This window comes from Lissotriton vulgaris, chromosome 3_1 (genome assembly GCF_964263255.1).
Source record: "Lissotriton vulgaris chromosome 3_1, aLisVul1.2, whole genome shotgun sequence".
NCBI lineage: Eukaryota > Metazoa > Chordata > Amphibia > Caudata > Salamandridae > Lissotriton > Lissotriton vulgaris.
In genome coordinates, this window is record NC_141689.1 from 493141763 (window position 1) to 493164637 (window position 22875).

A 22875-nucleotide genomic window follows, 5' to 3' on the forward strand; every position below is an offset into this window, starting at 1 on the left:
TGAAACCATCCAAGTGTCAGCCCTCAAATGTCGAACCCAGACAGGCGTTTAAGAAGTAAGGGACGTGATACAGTGTCGAAAGCTGCCAACAAATCAGGATGGATAAGGGCTGCTCTTCTCCCCTTTATCAAGAGACTATAATTTGACAGAATTTACGGATTGGAAAAAGGCTTTTTAAGAAGGGCATTACCTTTCCTTCATTCCAAGCAGCTGGTGCAAAGCCAGATTATAATGAGGTGTTGAATAATGTATTACAGGGATAATGACAGCGATCACTTTAGCCAAGACATTCAGAGGGCAGGGATTCAACGGTGAACCTGATTTGCAACTAATGATATCTAGATTGCTGAACAGGGATGGGGTCAAACTTATCAAATAAGGCGTTCTTTAACTATGGGAAGAACATTTTTGCACCTCCTGTGTATTTACATTTTCTTTTTTTTACCAGCTAGAAGTCATGAGTACCAAGAGGCAGTATTTTTTAAGCTTATGGGGGCGTGGAGGTATTGCAGTGCTAGTTTATCCACAGCCTTCTGAAACCACGGATTCAGAGAGTTATGTCACATAACTTTTTGCTGCAAGTCATAAAAGGAAGCTATACCCACAACATCCGTCACACTGGCAATTCCAATAGTATCTGAGCTCCCGAAACCCAGCAAAGAAGAAACAAAATGGTTACTTACCAGTCGGAGTAGTTTTGCAGCCTTTGCTGCTATTAAGTGGTTGTTTCCTGAATCGCGTCTTGTCTTAATTCTCTTTTTTTGTGTCTTGGGCGTAGTCTACCACCAATTGGTGTTAAGTCCATCCTCTGTGTGACATCAGATGTGCGTCCCAGAAGTTCATGTGCGTGGTCGCCATCTTCAGATTCTTTCTGGAAGTAGTGTTCACCCAGACTGTTTGTGCACCCACATTTCTAGGGAGGTTGGTGGGTCAGATGTTAATCTAGAAAACTTTCCAAGCTGCGAAAATACTTCTACTGGTAAGTAACCATTTCATTTCGCAGCATAAATCCATTCTTGGATTCACATGCTTTACACGGATTACATAGCAGTATTGGTCTCCTTGAGGAGGAAAGGTTGAAATGTGCTTGAGTTTGCTAACAGGTGTTGTAGTACTCTGTCCCACCTGTGCTCCCGTGTTAATCTGGATGGTCACATAGTAGTGTTTTGAGAAGATGAGCGTGGATGACCATGTCACAACCATACAGATGTCACCGATGGGTACATTCACCTGGAATGCCAGGGTTGCACCAGTCTTTCTTGTGGAGTGCGCCCTGGGTCATGTAGGTAAAGTTCTCCCCACCCTTAAGTAGCAGGTTTGGATTTTCTCTACTATCCACCATGCAATAGTTACTTTTGTTACTGTTGCGCCCTTGCTTGGCCTGGCAAAAGAAACAGAGTTAGTTTCCCTTTCTTATTGTCTTAGTGTAACGCCCTTTCTGCCTGGGATTTGGGTTCTTGGAAGAAGGCTGGTAGTTGGATGCTTTGATTGACGTGGAACTGGGAAACCATCTTTAGTAGGAACTGCAGGTTTGCTCTTAGCACATCTTGTCCTTGTGGATTTGAAGGTATGGTTCTCGGATGGTGAGGGCTTGCAGTACTCTCCATTCTAAGCGATATGATCACTACTAGAAAGGCAATCTTCAGGGTGAGGAACCTTACTTCTGCCTTGTGCATGGGCTCAAACGGGTCTGTCATGAATTGTGGGAGAACTATGTTCAGGTTCCACATTGGTATTGGTGCAGATATAGGTGATGCTACCTTCTTTGATCCTTCCAGAAATCTTTTCATCACCAAAAGTGTGAACAAAATGGTACTTATTGCACCTCTGGTGTATGCAACTGTGACAGGCAAGTGGACCTTTAGTGATGTGTTGTCCAGTAAGTGGGAGCACTGTAGTCCAGGGGAGGAGCCACCTATCTCGTGATACTTCGAAGACTCTTCCAGGACAACAATGTGCAATCATCAGGACCCAACACTAGGTGGCGATCTATGCACAGATATGAATTCAGCAGCCCACATGCCTCGAACGCACTGTGTTCTGTCCTTGCCTCTAGCTTCTTGAGGTACTAACAGCAGTGCATGTAACTGGTCAACTGGGCTGTGTAGCTCTTCCAAGTGCTCAGTCTCTTTGCCTCCCTAAGGCCCTTCATTGTTCGAGGAATGGTGTCCAAATTTTAAGTATTCAGGAGCCATGCTGCTAGATGGAGTGTGGCTGGCTCCTAGTAGCATAACCTCCTGTTCTGCATCACTAGCAGATCCTGCAATGCCCTAATGGGTATGATCTGTCCTCTGGACATCTGTAGCAGGTCCAATCACCATGTCTGTCTGGTCCACTGAGGGACGAGAAGTACGAGTGACATCCTCAGGTGTTTGACTTTGTCCATTAATCTTGGGATCAGGGGAATTGGTGAAAAGTTGTATGCACATCTCCCAGACCAGTTAATCAAAAGGGTATTCCCTTTGGATTGGTGGTGTGGAAATCTGAATGTGAAGTTTCTGTATTTTGTATTTTCTGGCCTTGCAAACAGGTCTATGCTTGGGGTGTGCCATTGCCTGAACATGTTGTCCAGTAACTCTTGTTTTATCTCCCACTCGTGGCAGGTTTTTGCTTGTTTGCTTAGTTTGTCTGCCTCTAATTTGCCCACCAGAGAGTTGTATCACCACTTCAGACGCGTTACATTGGAGGGCCATCCTCTATATCACCTATTCCAACTAATATAGTTGAAACACTTCTGTTCCTCCCTGCTTATTGAGGTAGATATGGTTGTTGCGTTGTCTGTCTGGATCAGCATGGTCTAACCCATCACGTTTGTCCTGAATGCTTTCAAAGCTAGGATGACCGTCTTCAGTTCCAGTAAGTAGTTTATTGTACAGTTAATGAAAACTCACAATTTAACCAGTTCCGTGCGCATGACGGTCCCCGGCCGTCATGCGTCACAGAGGGCATGTGCGGAGCACGGCCAGGGGCCGTCGAAACATGCCGACTCCATAAATCACCTGTACCGTGACGGAATTCTCACCGCAGTCAACGGGTAAAACCATTGGAGCATTAAAAGTACATAAAACAATCTGTCTCAATTTATACTTTAACATTTAAAATACAGTCTTTCAAACGGAGCTTTGTTGATGTTATGCTATAGGTAGAGGTCATATTGAGTCTCGGTTCTAGTAGTTCAGTTCCATTAGGTTTAGGTGTTTCGCTGGGTCTGTTGGGCTCCAGAGCCCCCTGACCTTTAGGCTGTCGATGTACACGCCCCAACCCTTGTGGATGAGTCTGTTATGGTCACCACAGGAGATGGTATTTTGAAAGGTCTTCCCACAGCTACATCTCTTGTTGTCCACACTCCACTTCTTTCTGAACCCTTGGAGTTACAAACACTAGATTTTCCGAGCTCCTGTGGCTTGTAGCCACTTGTTGCAGTCATTCCTGCATGGGTCGCATGTATGGTCCCGAATGCGGAGTGAGTGCAATATACAATGTCATTATGCCTATTAGTTTTATAGCAGTTCTCAATGTCAAAGAGTTCCACTTCTGTTAGAGGTGAGTGTGGTCTACTATCACCTTTGCCCTTCTGGGCATGTGTGAATTGTCCGTCAGTTCAGCATCTTCCCCCAGGAAAACGTCCTCCTGCTCTGGGTGCAGATAGGTTTTCTCGCAGTGTCTTAAGGTCTATGAGGTAGCCGTACTTCATTATGTTTGGTATCCAGCTGTCTGAGGTGATGGACCTCCATTCCTAGAGGACTTCTCCTATTCTTCCCCCAACTGGTGTTCCGTGGCCGGGTCGCTGAAACAGCATCTTGCTAGCCTGCCCCCTCCACCCAACCCACTACAGATTGGCCTTTCCCTCTCGGTTTCCCAGGAAAGGCCTCTCTCGCCAGGTGTTGCCATTGCCGTTTTGAGGACCAGTGGCTTGTTGGCTGAAGCCTTGCTGTTGTTGTTGCTTTGAGGCTGGTTGAAAATCTCCACTGCCTGCTGGTCAGCTATTTCTCCTCTCCTGATGGATCACCTGAATTGCAATGCAGCCGTAACTTTGGCTGTCTCCTTGTCCTTCTTTATTTGCTGTAGCACCTTGACTACAACTGTTCCAAAGAGGGCTTTCCCAGTGAGAGGCCTGTTGATCCCCTTTACCTGCACCTCTGCCTGGAGCCCAGAGACTTCAGGCAGGAATTGGCAATGTTCATACCCGCCTGGATTACTGCCAGAGCCCTCTTTTTAAACTCATCCAGGTGTTGTTGCATGAGGCCCTCCATTTCCTCCTATTGATGTCCTTGGCAGCTGAGGAGTGCGTTCGAATTTACAGTTCTCTATTGTGTAGCCTCTTCACTTTCCATCTTTCTTCCTATCGGATGCATTCTCTTGCTGTCCTTTTCTGGTGGTGGCCTGCTTGATGTAGGCACATTGTTCTTCTTCCTGGCTGTTACCACAATAACAGAGTACGTTGACAGATTTCCCTTGATGTACTGGTAGTCTTGTGTGGAGTGTTTGTACCTCTTCTCCACTCATGGGGTAAGAGCTCTTGTTGTGGCCGACCCCAGAAACGTTTCCTTACCTTGGTCCAGGGTGCTAGAAAATACAGGCAGGTAGAGATTTGCCTTCTGCAATGGAATCAGTGTTTTGAGGAGGAAGCAGAAGTCCTCCCTCTCTTCCTCAAGCACCCGCGTGAGTCTGGGGCATTTTGAAGGAGTCCATTGTACATGGATAGGTCTGGAGGCAAGTGTTTTGAGGGGTGGTTGTGGACACCCTCCTCTGGGGATTCGGCATTGAGATCTGGACATGTGTTATTGCACTGCCCCTGGACTTCAGGTGTGGCGGATTCATTCACCTAAGTCCAATAACTCCTCATGCTCCACTTCATGTGGCTCCAGCGTTAAAGGCACCTCAATGTCCAATTGGTCGTCTCCCATCTACCTTGACTGAGGGATTAGGAGGGATTTGGAATGTCTAGAGGTCTGGCGTCTTCCTTGCCCAAAATGACTGTTGTGGTGTAAGGGGTATTGCAATTGTGGTGCAGAGCTGTATGCACTGGTATGGAGTGCAAAGGTAGCGTGAGAAGTGCTTGGCTGCAATCCTACTCTATTTTTATAAACCTTCTACATTACGTTTTTACGCAATATGGTACATTGGGCATGGCAAACAATAGAAGTGGTACAAGTGATTCAACTGTATCATTATAGGTAAATTGCAGCATGTCCCAGTACTTACAATTGTTCATTGAGAATGTCATGACAGTGCAGGTTTAATTAACATGACAACCAAATCAAACTTTGGAAAAACACCAACTGTCAGGCAGTTCGCAGTAGTGATTTGTAGTCTTGCCTGTAGTCTATCAGCGGCGCAAGCTACTTGCCCCAATGCAGTGTGTACAGTACAGAGACGCCGCCCTTAAATCCTGACCGTATGGTGGGGAAATTGGCGAGAAGGGGTGGGGGGATTAAGGGTGAGGAGGGAGCTTTACTGGAGCAGGTCTCCGATGGTCTGTTTCACGGTGTGCCTGATTAGTCCGAGGTGGCGTCGCTGTATGGTTTTCCCTGGAAGGTAGAAGGCAGATCATCCCATATGGACACAATGGGGCCCTCCGCAATCCACAATCTTATTTGGCTGCAATACTACTCTTGCCAGGACTGTTGATAGAGGTGGCTCCTTTTTAGGTCTGCAAGATCTATTGTCGTCGGCTTGCCTTCTGGAATGGGGCAGAAGCTCCGCCCATGATTCTCATTGGCCGCAGTCATCCTTTATGCTGAACGCTAGCCTCTGATTGACAGTGAGGCTTATTTGCTCTGGCCCAGTCTCCTTTTGTCCCCCACCCACACGGACTGGATCCTTTGCGCGAGCACGGCCTCTCTTGCTCGCCCACCGCGTCTCTTAATTATCCCAGCCTGGAAGTCAGGAAGAGGAGAGCGGGAGCGCGGCGGGAGTCAGTATGATGCTGAGAAGTTCCTAAGACCTGCAGTGCACACGGACTGCAGCGCGATGCTAGAAGACATTAGTTTCACTTTCTGCCATTACTTTCACTCCAAGATGGCTGTCCATGCATGTGCAGTCATTGTGGACCAGCAAAAAAGAGTCTGCAGATAATAGGCAGATGCTGGGGTTGTTGAAGGGAGGTGTGATCCGTGGGCGTGCGTATGCACACAGGCGCACACTGCTGTTGTGTCCTTCTCAAACGAAAGTGTGCACCGTGGCATGCGTGTGCACACAGGTACACACTGCTGCTGTGTCCTCATGGACGCACATGAGCACACAGGTGAGAAGTGTGCACCATGGGTGCACGTGTGCACACAGGTACAAACTTTGAGAATACTTCACACACCGCTGTTGTGTCCTCCTCAGCTGGCTATTGGCTGCTTTTGCTTTCAACACCTTCCAATGTCACTATACCTAGAACAGCACAACTTTTTCACTGCAAATGTGAGGGTCAACCATCATTTCACAGGCTCAGGAATGTAGCCATGAAATAGCCTTTCACACTGCACTTTTGTAGCAATGTCTTCTGGTCTGGTCTTGTGATATCTGAAAGAGTCTTCTTGCTGGGTATTTTACACTAAGTTTTAGAAACAGTATAGGTAAAGGGCCACTAGAGCTGATTTTAACACTGAGTGTACATGTACATACGTTTTGTGTAGTGAGCAACGCAAGCAAACTTTGAACTTGTGCATAAGTGTTGCTGTGTGATATATTATTATGAGTATTCTAGCCAGACCTATGTTCCCACTAGAGTCACATCAGACATTTTGTTTCTTGGCTGTGACTGTTGCACTGCACATTTGCCAGGAGTCTGTGGAGAACAACAGTTTGTTTGCGGGTGAGAGACAGGAGTGGCATTGCCATATACCATCTCTCATGCACTGGTGTATGTTGCCAGTAACCTGCCTAGCCTGCGCCCCGCGTGGGTAACTGACTCCCATTGCACTGATTTCTGGAGCAATCGCTTTACGTTTGTGTTTGAAGAGCTAACGCCTTCCTTGTTCCTTACCACTCTCAGTAGAGTTTACACTTTTACCTGCATGAACAGTATTTTAACATTCCAGCCAGAACAAAAATTAGGAAAATCGCTAAAGCCTGTATATTTACCCATATCAGAACATCCTTTAAAAAAAACACATGAGAACAAAGCACTTTAAAATGGGTTCTAGAGTTGCCTAAACTGACTGATTATTAAAGTAAGCAGTCCCTGACTGATTATTATTTTATATAAAGTTTAAGTCCCATGTCCAGCCCTAACAAACAAATGGGCAGTATGTACTTTTTGTGGGCAAGGTGGCAACTATCAGTGAGAGATGAGCAGTGTAAGTCCCGGTTTGCTTATGGAACCTGGTAGCGTGACATCGGTGTGGTGCTGACTGATAGAGAACAGACGGCCTCCTGCGAGTGAGGTGACAGCTGCAGATCTGCGCTCGAAATAGTGGGGAGTAGGGCTGTGTAATGTGCTTACATGAAAAAGCGAGGTGTCAAGCGAAGTTTAGAGAGACCAGAAGTGTTCAATGGAAGCAGCCTGTCCGGTCTCAGTATGTGAATGCGGGTGAGCAGAAGGCTCTGGGGTGTCCCGCCACGCAGCCATGTGCAGAAAACGAGGCCTGACCCCAACACACAGGACGAGGAGGATGAAGCAGAACCCTGCTTCCCTGCATACCGGACAACTTGAAGAACAAGCATTTGCAATGCAATAGGTCTCGCATTCGTAACAGTTTGAGCTTTTGGCGTTGCAAATAATAATGCAAAACCAATAGCTCTAATTTTCAGTAATGCGAGACCTATTGTATTGCAAATGCTTGTTTGAATTACCCTCTAAACTGCAAGGCCTGCATGGTTTTAGCAGTGTTATTTTTTTTCGTTTGCAGGACCGAATCCTCCAGTGCCACACTGAAGAGATTCCCTCCCATGTGTTTATTATTGAGACCTGAACCTTGTTCAAACCATGACACCCCTAGCCAGTCCCTTTCTTTTTCAGCTTTGTTGATTATTTCCTTGATGTTGATCCTTCCGCTTGTTCCACCTAGGTTTCTGCCCGTGTCCCTGGTCCTAAGGAGAGATGTTTTTGCTGAGACTTTGGCATTTGTGGAATTTTAGCCCAACGTATGTCATGACACACACCTTGGAGCGCCGATCTTTCTGCTCGGATACCTGGTAATGACATTTCGAGGACAACCTAAAGGGGGCATGTTCTATTGTCGATGATGTGCAGTTTCTGAACTACGTGATCGAGGTTCCCATGAAAAAACACAGGAAAGAAGAGAACAGGGGAGGGAAAAGAAGGGGAACGGAGGGAGAAGAGAAAGAAGAAGGGGAAGGGATAACTAATGTTTTGTGGGATGTAATATTTTTCTGAATACTAAAGTACATACATGTGTGGTAGAAACGGTCATGGCAGCAACACATACAGAACAGCTGCTAAGTCGTTTTGTGCTCACTCTACAAGTGGGAAAAAAATGGAGTTCTGTCAATTTGTTAACAAGGAAGATGGGTTGGCAAATATTTATAATTGGTGCACAAGATACAATGTTAGATACACAGTCTTTCAAATATATTAAACGGTCATCTGCACAGTAACAAAACGCTTGGTGCTGCCACCTTAATTAGCAACAATCACATCGCCAAAGTAAACAAAATCTGTGAAAGCGGAGAACTGTCTGGTGCCCCGTTTTAAAACCTATATGACAGATTGTAACGGGGTGTACAAAAGGGTCTCGGATGGCATGCAGGACTCAGAGCCTCCCGGTGCTGGTCTCCCTCGCGCAAAGAGGACAACCGAGGGGAGGTCCGACCTAACGCTTGTTCCCTCCCCTCCCCTCTCTCTGTCTAACTCACAGGACCCGGTTGCAAGCTGGACGGAAGCGAACGCCATGGAATGGCCCTTTAACTCTGGAGAAAACGCCGAGTGGGAGGAGCCGACCTGTCCGACCTGCCCCTCAAAAGGAGAACCAGACGAGTCTCAGGTGTGCTTGTTCACCTGGAGGACGGAAGAAGAGAGCGTGCGGAGGACGGAGATTCGAGAGGAGGAAGTTACAGATCAGAGGATTGGACCCCAGGAGGAGAGAGCGGGAGACGCCAGTAGAAACGCCGAGAGCCGGTCAGCGAGAGCGAAAGAAGGGAGCCGGACGACAGGAGTGGAAACGAGAGCAGAGTCGGCGCCTGCCCCGGACGGAGGAAAGCCAGGAGGCCACCGTTCCCACGAGCCGCCCAGCCACTCACCCAGGGGAGGTGCGTGGCTTCTCCAGGTACGTGACCGATTAAGGGGCTGGGTAGGAGGTCAGCGTACACTAGGTACAACACCCCGGGACGTGTAACTACCACGGTATCCTTCTGGCACACTTAAACCCGCCGATCACACGTTAACTGGAGCACCGGTGGTCCCATCACTTCCCCCCCCCCTTTTGCACCGATCGTTGTTTGGAACCTACCCCTGACACTTTTCTTTTCCTTTTCTCTCTCTGGGTGATTGCTGGAGAGCTACTCCGACAGTCGGGACGGACTCCGAGGAAGAAGAGACCCCACCCCGAAGACCGGACGTGACCCGGAAGAAGGAAAAGGTCGTCCACCGCCGACGGAGCAGAAGCCAGTCACCTAGGAAATACCATACTCGTAAAAGCTGTACAGATCAACTTTTCGCTGCAATAAAACCTCAGTTGCCACGAGCTCGCCTTTTGCCCCTATCTTCTGCGCCGCAACCCGCACAAATTGTAACACAGATATTGTACAGTCCATTTTTATCTGACGTTTTCTAAATTGTAGAGCAGCTTAAGCCAGTTTATGAAAGTTGGGCAAAACTGATACCAACCCAGTGCAATGTATATATTATGTGATAGAAGATAATGGCTGAACTGCTAATACAAGTGCATTGATTAAATTAAGCCTCAAAATGTTTAACTGAGTCCTAGAAATAAAACAATAAGTGAACTTCTGCTGGAAAGTAGCAATGGCCACACTTAACTCTTAGCGAATCAGTCTGCATATTCCTGCAAATCAGCCATGACACAGGATTAGCAAAGGAAACATCTTGCACTAATGCAGTTTCAACATAGGATAAAAGATAAAATGAAAAAAACAAATGGTCCAATCCACTGATATTTGTCAACAGAACCGGTCATAAAAGGCAGATCTACTGAAACGCTCATACATTAATTGAAGCAGCATATTCTTCACTGCAATAAGCAATTAACAAAATATCTCATTAGCTATAACTGTTAAACTACTGTAGCAAGACTGATACACTGCAGAACATAAATGTGAAAGGAGTACCTCTGATCTATACAACAGAACAACTGAAAATATGTATAGAATAAAAGAAATGCTAAAGGAACATGAACAAAACCTTGCAGATTTGAAGTATAGATCAAGGTGCTATAATGTAATGCTCTTGGGGCTGCCAGAAGGCATTGGCCTTGAAAAGATCTCGAAAAACGGATCAATGTCTGTTGTTCATTGAAAAATAGGCAGTCTAAAACATACAGATCAAGAACTTATTGAACTCTGACGCAGTGACTACAACCAGGTACATCGCTGAGAATTCTTATGTTTCATAAGAGAAAGAAATACTCAAAAGAGGAAAGGTTGGGGGCGTGGCTAAGATGGCGGCGTGATCGGTAGCAGGTCCCGGAGGCTCCCTGCCCGATCCCGCTCAATTGCGCCCTGTTACACAACCTGACCTCCCTATCACGCCCAAATCGGCTGATCCTGTTACCGGACTCTTGCTGCGCCATCCGGTGCCCTGCTTATTGCCGCTGGTGCCGTGCCGGAGCATGGGGGAGCCGTTGACTGATCGCCGCGGCCACAACATGGCGACCGTCGCGACCTTGTGAGAGCCGGCGTGCTCTACCCCTGGCGCCCTGCGGAGATCCTGCGGCCTTCTGAGACTCTGTTCGGAGGGAACCCGGCACACCCGTGCCCACCTGTGAGGTCCCGGCCCCCACCTGCGGGACACCCCCGGCCCAGAGGCGCGCCCGGTGGGGCACCGTGTGCCAGCCGGGAGTCACGAAAATCGACTCCCCGGCTTTTGGGCCGGCACACACCCTCTGAGGATTGTCCGCCTGGAACCTCGCGCCGCCGGACGCAGGCGCGACTGACCAATGCGGCGACTCCCCCCGACCTGCACCATGCCGGCCTTCTCAAGGCCCTAACTGTCATCGCCTTACCGGGGGGACGCCTGGAACCACCCGAGACGCTGCACGGCGATCGGATCATGGCGGCTGCGCTGGCCCTGTAGGAGCCGGCGTGCTCTACCCCTGCTGCCCCCGCTCTGCTCCTGCGGCCCACCGCAACATCCACAAGCACGGCCCAGCGGTCCGGAGGCCTGGCCCCACCGCTGGCGGAGTGTCTCCGGTTCTGCGGCCTGGCCGGCACACATCGCACCGTCGGCATCTTCAAAATCGATCGGCTGGGAAACTTTGGCGGCGCTGCCACTGAGGCATCGCTGGAATAGCGGCGGACCACCCTGGTTAACGAGGGGCACTGTTACAACGCCTCCTGCTACAGAGAGCTGAGCGGCCAGGGAGAACAATCGGACCAGAGCTGAGCTGACAGCCCTTGACTGTACCACCACAGGACACTGCTATACACAGGTGAGGAGCGCGGTGGGGCATCGTGACGGACCTCGGGGGGCACGCTCGAGCCCCCGGCGATTGGCTTCAGTGACCTTTCATTTCCGTCCGTCTCACCACGGACTGCTCGCCACGATTACCCTGGTCCCCACCAACGGGCGCTGCCACAGGGTTCGCCGCTTGGCCCCTCCAACACACATTTGGATCACCGCCTCCCACATAGCTCCACGGCCGGATTCCTCCCTAAACAAGTCCTTTGGGCCACCACCTGCCCGTTGCGACAGAGTAGACTTCACCGCGCCACCCAACACTACCAAGGGGCCTATCCACCAGGACCTGCTGGCCACACACCCACGCTCCGCCACCGCACTCCGACGCCGGGGACTGTTGCGACCCTACAGACAAAATGGCGGGGCAGCGGTCGAAAAAAGGGTCACAAACGCTCCCGGAGCTCCTGGCCAAAACACAGTCCAAGCCCAGTAAGCACCCCCCTCCCTCCCCCTCCGACTGCAAAGCAGACGTCTGCACCAACGGAGGACCAATCACCCATCACTAGAACTTTTTTAGAAACACTTTTTAACTCCCTAAGGGATGACTTCCGATCCCTGAAGCAAGAAGTGGCGGGCGAGGTCCGGGAGCTCCGACGAGATGTGGATGGCCTGGGGGAGCGAGCGGTTGAGGAAGCGGATCAGTCCAGGAGTATGGAAATAACTCACCTCCAACAGGAAATTGTGCGTCTCACTGACCAGCAAATGGACCTCCAGGCTTATACAGAGGATCTCGAGAACCGTTCCCGCCGGAACAACATACGGGTCCGGGGGGTCCCTCAAAAATCAGAAGGATCCGATGTCACGGGCTACCTACAGACTCTCTTCCGGTCCGTTCTGGGGGAAGCGGCGGACTTCGAAATACGCAATGACAGGGCTCACAAAGTGGGACAGCCCAGACGGTCCTCGGCGCCACCACCGGACATACTGGCCTTTGTGCCCGACTTCCCCTTAAAGGAGCGAATCCTCAGGGAGGCGCGACGAGCCCAGCCTCCTCAGTTCCAGGGTCACTCCATAGCCCTCTACCAGGACCTGTCAGCCATCACCCTGCAGAAACGCAAGGAATTCCGTAAAGTGACGGATTTACTGTGGCAGCATGAAACTCCGTATTCTTGGGGTCACCCGTTCCGTCTCATCTTCAAGTGGGACGGAAAACTACACCAACTGCACTCGCTCAAGGACACATGCGCCCTCCTGGGCCTTGAGCATGATGTGGATAAACCGACCCTAAGCCCATCCAGAGGACCCCGAGACAATGGATGGCAAACTGTGCACTGCAGACGTTCACCCTCACGACACCTGAGACCGGACGCCTCTACTATCACTCAGGAGCGTGCCACGGCGGTTGCAGAGGTGGCCAAAGAGACCTCCTCCTCTGGCTGACAGCTGCAACAATTGGGGGATCACTCTTAGCTTACTTCCCCTTGAGAGGGGTTTGGGTTTCGGGCGGGGGGCCGAAGTGTCCACCACGAGCCATGACCCGAATGGAAGACTTCACCACAGCCCTGTGCGAATTGACAGGACTGGGACTGTACCCACAAACACGTGGGAGTTGGGGCTTAGGGTGGGAGCGGGAGTTGGGGGGGAATTGTTGACAGTATCCTTACCTCATGGAGAATGGTTGTGGGTACAAGGGGGGAGGAGGGGGGACGGCTTGGGGGGTGGAGTGGGGGGGGGACCAGTGTGCCAGGGGGGATTTGCTATTAATGGACTGATGGGACTCTATTTCTTTGCCTTACTGCTCAACCTCAGACCACAGTTGTTTCCACAACGTTGTACATCTGGGCCGGGAACACACGCACGTTATAGCGCACCTCGACCCATCCTCTACAACAATGGCTAGTCCCACACTGAAGATACTAACACTTAACGTCAAAGGCCTAAATAACCCTATTAAGAGACGGGCGATACTCTCTTACCTGGAACACTCTGGGGCGGGCCTGTGCCTACTCCAAGAGACCCACCTACTGCCCAAGGACTGGCATAGACTGCGCTCGCGTGCCTTTCCCCAACAATTTTCTCTTCCCTTCCCACCAAGAAAGCTGGGGTGGCCATCCTGATCTCTAGGCACTTTAGAGGGAAGGTGGGGACCAAATCAGGGGAAGTTAAGGGCCGTCTCCTCGAGCACTCCTTTCAACTTGGAGACCTACACCTCACGATTGGGTCGGTTTACGCTCCCAACACAGGCCAGGAAGCCTTTTTGAAGAACACTCTCTCGGAATCCCTTCAATTATCTAATACACTCATACTTGTCGGGGGGGGACCTTAACCTAGTCATGGACACCACCAAAGATAGATCAGGACACCGGTATGGGGATACAGGCGCTATTACCGCCGCTGGGGCGGGCTGGCTGCGAGAGAGGGACCTGGTGGACATATGGCGCACTGTACACCCTACCGCAGCACAATTCACCTTCTATTCCCATGTCCACCGCACTTACGCCAGGCTAGACCACTTCATAGGATTGTCTGAGCTGCTGCCTAATGTAGCCGATGTTGACATTGTCACCACGGCACTCTCGGACCATGACGCCATAGAGCTAACCATCACTGCCCCGGTCACCTCCCGCCCTCGTGGTACATGGCGGCTTCGAGAAACCATGCTGCAAAAGCCAGCGATCCGGGAGCACCTGAAAACCTGTATCATCGACTACCTGACAAATAATGACACGCCGGAAGTGTCGTTGTCCTTATGGGGAGCCCTAAAATCGGTGGTCCGTGGGGAGCTCATTGCTATAGCGGCCGGGGAAGCTAGAGATCGCAGGGAGAAGAGGTCCGAACTCACAACCCAGGTCGAGGAACTGGAGAGAGTCCACAGTCGCACTGGCGCCCCACGTGTCTGGCGACAGCTGAAGGCGGCAAGGGCCCAACTGGCCTCCCTTGACACAGATAGGGCGGAATTTGCTGCACTCCGCCTCCGACACACATACTACGTTGGGGGCAACAAAACTGGACGCTTACTGGCCAGCGCCCTCAAAGCCAAAGCCCACCGCAGAAAAATCACAGACCTCACAGACGACTCTGGGAACACTCTCACTGAGGACTCCCAGATAGCCAACGAGTTCCGGACCTACTATGCCTCATTGTATAAAGCTGATACACCACCCCTTAGGGGGGTGGACACATATTTGTCCTCGGCGGCCATTACGGAGTTGTCCCAATCCAGCGCGGATACGCTGGATGCCCCCATTCGATTAGAGGAAGTCACGGCAGCTATATCCAGACTTCGCCCACTGAAGTCCCCGGGCCCGGATGGCTTCTCAGCGGGATTTTACAAATTGTTCAGTCACCTTGTGGCCCCTGTCCTTACCCGACTCTTCAATTCCTTTGAAGGTCCGGGCTCTATCCCCCCTGATATGTTGGCGGCTGAGGTGATCGTCCTGCCCAAACCGGGCAAAAAACCGACCCACTGCTCGGCATTCCGTCCGATTTCCTTACTGAATTTAGATCTCAAGCGTTTCACTGGAGTGTTGGCAGCTCGCTTTGGCCCGCTCCTACCCGGAATCCTGGAGCCTGACCAATCGGGCTTCGTGCCCAACCCCCAATGTAGCGACAACACTAAAAGAATGCTACATCTGATAGATAAAACACTTCCAGGACTCCGACGCGGCACTCGTGGCCATCGACGCGGAGAAGGCTTTCGACCGCGTTGACTGGGCGTACTTACAACAGGTACTACTCCGCTTCGGACTCGGCGACCGCTTCCGTTCCTGGATAGCCAGCTGTTACCATAGACCGCAGGCCGGAGTCCGATTGGGCGGGACACGCTCAGACCCCTTCGATATCCAACGCGGGACGAGACAGGGCTGCCCACTTTCTCCCCTTTTGTTTGCCCTCTACATCGAACCCTTGGCACAGAAGATCCGAGACAACCCTGACATTACTGGAGTCACCTTTGGGGGCGAACCACATACCATCAGTCTATACGCTGATGACATCATAGCTGCTCTTGCCCGGCCCACCCACTCGATACCCACCTTCCTAATGGAGTTGGAAACATTCGGTACGGTCGCAGGCTTCAAGATCAATAGGGGAAAGTCCCTAATTTTGCCACTGGGGGGTAACGCCCACCTACACGCCCCGGCCTCTGACTATGGCTGTGACCTCCAAGTCACCACGGAACTCCCTTACTTAGGGGTTACTCTCACCCATTCGACAACATCGGCAGTGGCTCTTAACTACAAGTCTCCTACCGCCCAGATTAAGGCGGATCTCACGCGTTGGTCTAAGCAGCCTCTGTCCCTCCTGTGCAGAGTGGCGGCGGTGAAGATGTCGGCCCTGCCCAAAATCCTATACGTCTTTCAGACTCTCCCAGTATTCCCCCCAAAAGGCACCATCTCCGATCTTCAAGCAGCACTGCACCACTTTATTTGGGAGGGTAGACGGGCGCGACTTCAGAAACAGTTGGTCCACCGGGGCTTAGATGAGGGAGGCCTGGGGGTCCCCAACTTATTACAGTACTTCCACGCCACGCAGCTCCGATACCTAGTGGAATGGTATAGACCAGATTCAGAGAAGAGGTGGCTGTTCCAAGACAGAGCCATGGCCCAACGATCCCTGTGGGCGATCCCCTTTCTACCCAAAAAGCATAGACCAACATACCTCACCAACTCGCCCATTACTCGCACAGTCACCAAGGTATGGGACGCTGTGGCCGTTAAACGCGGCCTCACCAACTTTCCTTCTCCATTTACCCCACTCCTAGACAACCCAGACTTCCCTCCGGGTAACGACCCCCGGGCCTTCACACAATGGCGGGGCACAGCATGCAGATGCGCTGGAGATCTCTTTGATCTACAAGGCTTCCTCACTCTCTCAAACATCAAACAAAATTATGACATCATTGACCCCCACCTTTTCCAATATTTTCAATTGAGACATTGGCTTACTGACTCTGCGACTGCCACCTTGGTGGGGCGCCCCATGACTCCTTTCGAGAAATGGCTCCCGACCAGGGACACTGATCGCCATCTGATCTCTGATATATATAAAATGCTCGCACCTCCAACGGCAATACACAAAACCGCTGGTCAGAAAAGATGGGAAACCGAACTAGGCAGAACACTATCACCTAAAGAATGGGGCCAAGTGTACTACAGAGCATCACATACCACACGCAATACAGCAGGCAAAAAATCAGCTGTGAAATTGGCGACCTACTGGCACCTTACGCCAGTCAGGCTTCATAAGGGGAACCCATCTAGGAGTGACCTGTGTTGGAGGGGGTGCGGGGAAAAGGGCACTCTGACGCACATCCTCTGGGACTGCAGGGAGGTCCGGGGCTATTGGGACTCAGTTTTAGACGACATTGATGCGACCTTTGGACACCGAGATCCCTCGATTCCCCGCATATGCCATCCTGGGGCTACCCAACGCACTTACCTTCCCCCTGAAATCTGTCCGAGGCCGCCAGATGGGCATCGCCATGCAAGCTGCCACGCAACATATCCTTTCGCTTTGGGGGTCCACGTCCAAACCCACTCACACAGGGTGGCTACACAAACTCTGGTTCACCTTGGGCATGGAACGTATTCAGGCTACTCTCTCCCAAACTACAGCCACATTTCAAAAGGTCTGGCAACCATTCATACCGCTGCTGTCCAAAGAATTTAACGAAATTACATGTCCGAAATACTTACGGCTGCTACGCCTTACGGAACCGGCGACTGGCACCTAACCACTTCAAAGGTTTGCAGGGCATGTCTCTTTCTGATCCATAGACAATGGACCTCTAACATATGGCACACTGGTTGGGGAGGAGGGTGGGGGGTTGGTTGGGGGGGCGGGGGGGTTTTGTGGGGTTGTTTTGTTCTAAATTGTTGGCCAAAATTGCCTGTCACGTGCCTCCTCTGCATCACCTCGCTCTTATCGAATGCTCACTTCTTATGCCAATTCTTCCTTAGCGCTATATGGACACGTGCTTACAATCCGCGACTGGTCTACCTGTTACATATACTTTGTACTGCGATGCTTTTCTATGCTTTATTTTGGCTCAATAAAAACCATTTAAAACTAAAAGAGGAAAGGTTCATTCGAAAATGTCAAGCATACTCTGCTAGAAACCAAACAAATGCATTGCGACCTCTGGCAAAGCTGGGCATCAATGTCAAAAACAGGAAAGACGGACCCAAAAAAGCACTACACTACAGCAATTTAGTTCTAAAACTAGACATGTTTTACAGAAATAAAAATGTTTGAGTAGAAATACTGTAGGTTTCTTATATACAGATAAATCAGTGTGCTGGACACTATGAAAACTAAGACTCCCTACCTAACCATACGTATAAGATTGATGCATGGTACAGAAGAGCCCTACCCAATGTAAGGGTGCAGTGTTCAGTCATTCGCCCTCATCAAATTGACCAATCTGTAACCGCTACCGTTTTTGGGTCACTAATTCGCAGCTTAGCCTAAGACCAAAAGCCTCACAAAGATTTGAGGTTCAGACTGAGCTGTGAAGCTAAGTTTGCTGACCTGTTGCCTTAAAGAGGTTGAATTATTAATTGTTGCTTTTTGAGCTTAATTGAAGATGGCACTAGGCACTGTATTGACCAAGACCGAACGATGGCAGGTTGCCCAGAGTTGTGCAAAGATGTTCAAGAAACACACAATATGAACACTCCGGGAATCCACTATTGAGCTTAGAACATTACAGGTTGTTTTCCTTTTCGTTGCTGAGGTGGCTTGCAGTACCTCCCCTGGGACTCACAATGAACAGACTCCGATTCAGATTCTGTTTTTCCCCCAAAGGGAAAGTATATGTGTAAAGATGCAAAGGGTGCATGCTGCTGGAAACAGTTAATCTCCAAATTTATTAACTGGACTCTTCTCCTGATTGGCCTTCATGTTACTGGAGGGCCATTCTAATCTTTCCACATCTTAAGTGACCATGCCGAATGGTGACAAAGTAAAGTCCAGGTCTTCCTTTGCTGTGTAGTGTGCTCACCTGTAACATCGTTTATTGCATTATTTTTGGACGTTGCCAATGTGGGTGCCGGGATCCATCTTCCAACAGCTCCACTCTATGGCTATAGGGTTAATCCGGGGGTCGGGCAGACGGAGGGTTGCTATGGCTACAATGACGCACCCCAGAGCTGATGGGGGTATGACAGTGCCAGACTTTGAGTGGTACTATTTAGCAGCGCAATTGCAATGGCTCATTCAAGATGCAGCTCAGGAGTTCCAGGGCACGGATGGCCCCGAAGGGCGGTGGCTCCCATGCTATAACTTGTCCTTTACGGTGCTTCAGTAGAAGATGAGTCTTGAACCTCTCACTGCTGAAGAGAGGACACTATGGTTGTATTGGAATCCGAGCCAACGCCGTGCTGGATTCCCTCACCCGTATGCTCCGGAGATACTGCTGGGTATGTGCACGGCCTTCCCGCATGGCGGGGATTGGACGGCACTAGCTAACTGGGAAGAGTTGGGAATACAAGTCCTAGGAGACCTCTACGAAAACTAAACCCTGTTGACATTCCAGACCCTTCAACATAAATACGATCTCCAGCGAGGGGATTATTTGCTGCACTCAGCGTTTGTTTCGGCAATACAGCGATATTAGAGGACGGGCCTGTCAGAACCGCGGACCACAATGGTGTGCCATTCTGTGGTAATGGCAGCGGGTACTGTTAACGCCATAACATGCCTTTACAGGCGCATGCTGACTGAAGCTCTGGAACCATTGCGTACGTTGCAGGGGAAGTGGGAGGTGGACCTTGGAAGGGAAATCCCTGAAAAAACATGAGCTCAGTTGGTTAGAAGGGCCTGGAAGAGCACGAGGAATGCTAGATTTCAATTGATACAATTCTATGTCCTGCATAAGGCGTACTTGACACCAGCCTGTCAGGAAGTTACTCAGCCAATCTCCTTTAAAGGTTAGTCGGAGTCATTTGCGACCTAAATTATCTACCTGGATGTATGGCCGACTACGTTGAGTCATATCTTTAACTGCACTAGCCTTCATCTTCAGATTGCTTTGCGGAACGCGGAATTCCAAGATGGCCGCATTTCGATGGAAGCATGTTTAGCATTCTAGTTAATATTACAGCGAGCGCAGTGAGCAGCTGCCAAGGCTCTCGCTCGCGATTAGAACTGCGCACTTCAACTGAGTTTCTGGAGCGTCGAGTGCAGTTTTCTCAGCGCTCATCCTTCGAGTCCAGAAAGGCGACGATTCAAAGCTAAAAGACTTGCTGGACAGCTAAGTTATTTTGTAGCTGTAATTCTGAGTAGATTTTGAGGCATAGAGGATATCTAAGTTTACAGTTTCTGCCAATTGAGAGAATATTATTTTGATTACGCTTTTCTGAGCAGTCTATGAAACAAACAGCAGAGTCAAAGTAAAAGAGTATTCCATAGCATTCAATTTAGAGAATACAGAAAAGACATTTTGGTTATTTGAAGCCTGTGGAGAAACAGAGCATCTAAAGGAAATTCATGAAACAACAGTTTACCAACTAGTAAATAGAATTATATATATAGATATATATAATTGTACTTACCAGCATAGAGTAGTAAAACTGAGTTCTTTCAAGAAAGAATATTCATAAGGGAGAACTAAATCATCTTCGAATCAACAATATAAGAATACTACTAATTGAGGAAGCTCTACATTGGGTTCAGGTAAGCGAGTGAGGACTGAAAACAGAGTAGAAGGGCTAATAGCTTAACCAGTGAATAAAACTGTTGATTATATTATACAGCATTTCTCTAGAGAGTCTACGAATCTGTAAAGCTGATAGAAATTACTCCAATAATAAGAGCACGCAACATACACATAAGAGAGTAGCTACCCACTGTGCCAAGACAGGTAATCTAAGGAACTGTGGAATGGAGTGGGTGGTAATTTAGAATAGTGCTACATGCTGTGCTTATTTACAGAAACACTTGTACAGAAAGGAAAAAGATAGTCAGAAGAATCCTCTTTTCTAGAACATTCCTGTCTGAAGAACACGGAGCAGTGTTGTCTCTCTTTTCTAATTCCAATTCCCCTTTCCCCCTCTCTTCTATCTGTGAGTTTTATACTCGTAGTTAGAGGAGTCTGGAATGGAGGATTCAGCATCGGCTCCTGTGGAAGCTATAGTTTGGAGAAGTTTCTTGACACAGCGAAGCTTAATCAATATTTCAATGGGGCGGCCGCTCAATGCCAGAGATGTAGATTGGAGGGAGCCGACTTCCGGCATATGTTGTGGGGATGTATTAGTTTGGGGACATATTGGACAGAAGTGTTGGACCTGCTGTGAGGTATAACTGATCGCACGATAGAACTAGGCCTGGGCACTTGTTTACTACATGGTTCCCACATACCGCTAAAACGAAAGTAACAAGTAAATTTATAGACCGGGGCCTAGTATTAGCCAAGAGGGAAATCACACTGCATTGGAAATCAGCGAGGGGACCAGGAGTGGGCAAGGAGTGAAGGTACACTTAGGTTACAACAGGCCCTATGCACCAATAATGACAAAGCGCAAGAGGCGGCAAGAGCGTGGGAGGCTGTAGACGCAACACTGTAGGCTCCAGAAACAGGTTTGGAGGAGGGATCGGAAGTGGATGACCGCAGGTATCCAACTTGCACCGTGGCGCAAGGAGAGTGAACCAGGGTACTATTAGTGGGACGAATAGTGATCTCTAATGTAAATGTATGCCTTGTACTGCATTACTGTTGTTCATTGTTTCTGATGTACCCTAATTGTTTACGGATCATGCTATGGAGGCACACCGGTGGCGGGAGTGAAGTGGGCGGGGGGTACAGTAAGAAATGGCTTGAGATATATTATACATTTGATATTGCATTGCCGCCCTAGATGTTGGTTGTTTGAAAATCAATAAAAAATATATATATATTTTTAAATGATGTTAGTCTATACCGTATCCTCTGTATTTGAGCTCCCATTGAAACATACATACTTTCAAAGGATAGATCATTCCATGTAACAGAAGCATCATGCTAAACTTTCCTCTAAACAGAAATGCACAGTGTGTGTGCTCTACCAACATAAATGTTAGCATATGGGAAGAATTCAAGTTACAGTGGCTGCTAACTTGAATGTTAAAAGGAAGGGCCACAGAAAAGTGATCAACGTGAAAAAAGATGCAGACATGATATTATGCAGTTAGTCTGCTCCCACTAGGAGTATGCAATTTAACCTAAGATTTGACTGCTGAACACAAGGTTTGTAGAAAACACTGGACATACAATATGCCATAATAGTAGAAATAAACACTATAAAACCCCTTAGACCTTATGTGCCATTTTTCTAGACACATTTAAATTAGGTTCTTCTGCATGAGAAAAGAAAAATATAAATCAAACTTACCAGTTCTTCCTGCATAACAAGACACAAATCTGCATCGCTGCCACGTGTGCCAAATCCATTCAGTGATGATCCAACCAAATACAGTCTGCTGTCTAACAAAACAAAGCAATCAAGTTTTTCCTTATATTTCCCAGGAAATTCAGATTAATAACAGCTTGTGGGTGTGACATTACATGGAAAAAACACAGTCATACTAAAAAGAACAGCCAAAGTCATATGCCCAAAGTATGCATCTCTATTGACAAGTACAGGTTTGCGAGGGCTAGAACTAGTTTAGAACAGCCTTTCAGATGCTTAGCTTGTTTCTGGACAGCAAAATCCTAAAAGAAACATTGACATTTTTAAAGAAAAAGTTGTCTCACCATGGGACAAGTCTGAAACTAACTGTCACTGTGCAACTGCCAGTTGAATACCTGAGGCAGGTTGCTCCAGCTAAGGCTAAGAAATTCAAGAAAAACCTCAAAATGTCCAAGTCCCAAAACAGAAAGGGATTTTGTAGTTTTGAGGTCGAGGTCTACCAGACAGTGCAGCTGTCTGGTTGGCCAGCATCATCCTGGGGACATTCAGAACGCTTCCCTGGGAATGCATTCCACCCATTGCTTACCATTGGCTATGTATTTTGTAACTCACAATTGCATGCTTTCTAGTTGCAAGTTTTGTTTCAGGGTGCCCAGCTTGAATTTGTCCCTTCCGTGGCCCATACCCTATTTATTGTGATCGTCCACCAGTTTTCGCATTCTGTAAACAGGCCTTTAAGGAATATGCTACTTACCAGTATGCATCTGTTCTTGGCATGTAGGGCTGCTGACATTCATATATGTGCATAGATCGCCGCCTAGTGTTGGGTCCGGATTATTGCACTTTGTTGTCTTGGAAGAGTCTTCGAAGTATCACGAGAGAGGCGACTCATCCCCTGGACTAAGGTGCGCATGGGCATCTTCTCCATCTTCAGATTGTTTTTCGCCATTGTGGCAGAGA

The 22875-nt window shown here is 48.9% G+C and overlaps 1 protein-coding gene across 1 annotated transcript in view; it reads right to left on the reverse strand.

Moving 5' to 3' along the window:
• Positions 1-22875, reverse strand: part of TENT2 (terminal nucleotidyltransferase 2) — a 569767-nt gene that overhangs the window by 327792 nt on the left and 219100 nt on the right. Inside the window, exon 5 of the mRNA XM_086960733.1 lies at positions 21898-21989. Coding sequence (XP_086816859.1) covers positions 21898-21989 — 92 coding nt within the window. The remainder of the gene's footprint in view (positions 1-21897; positions 21990-22875) is intronic.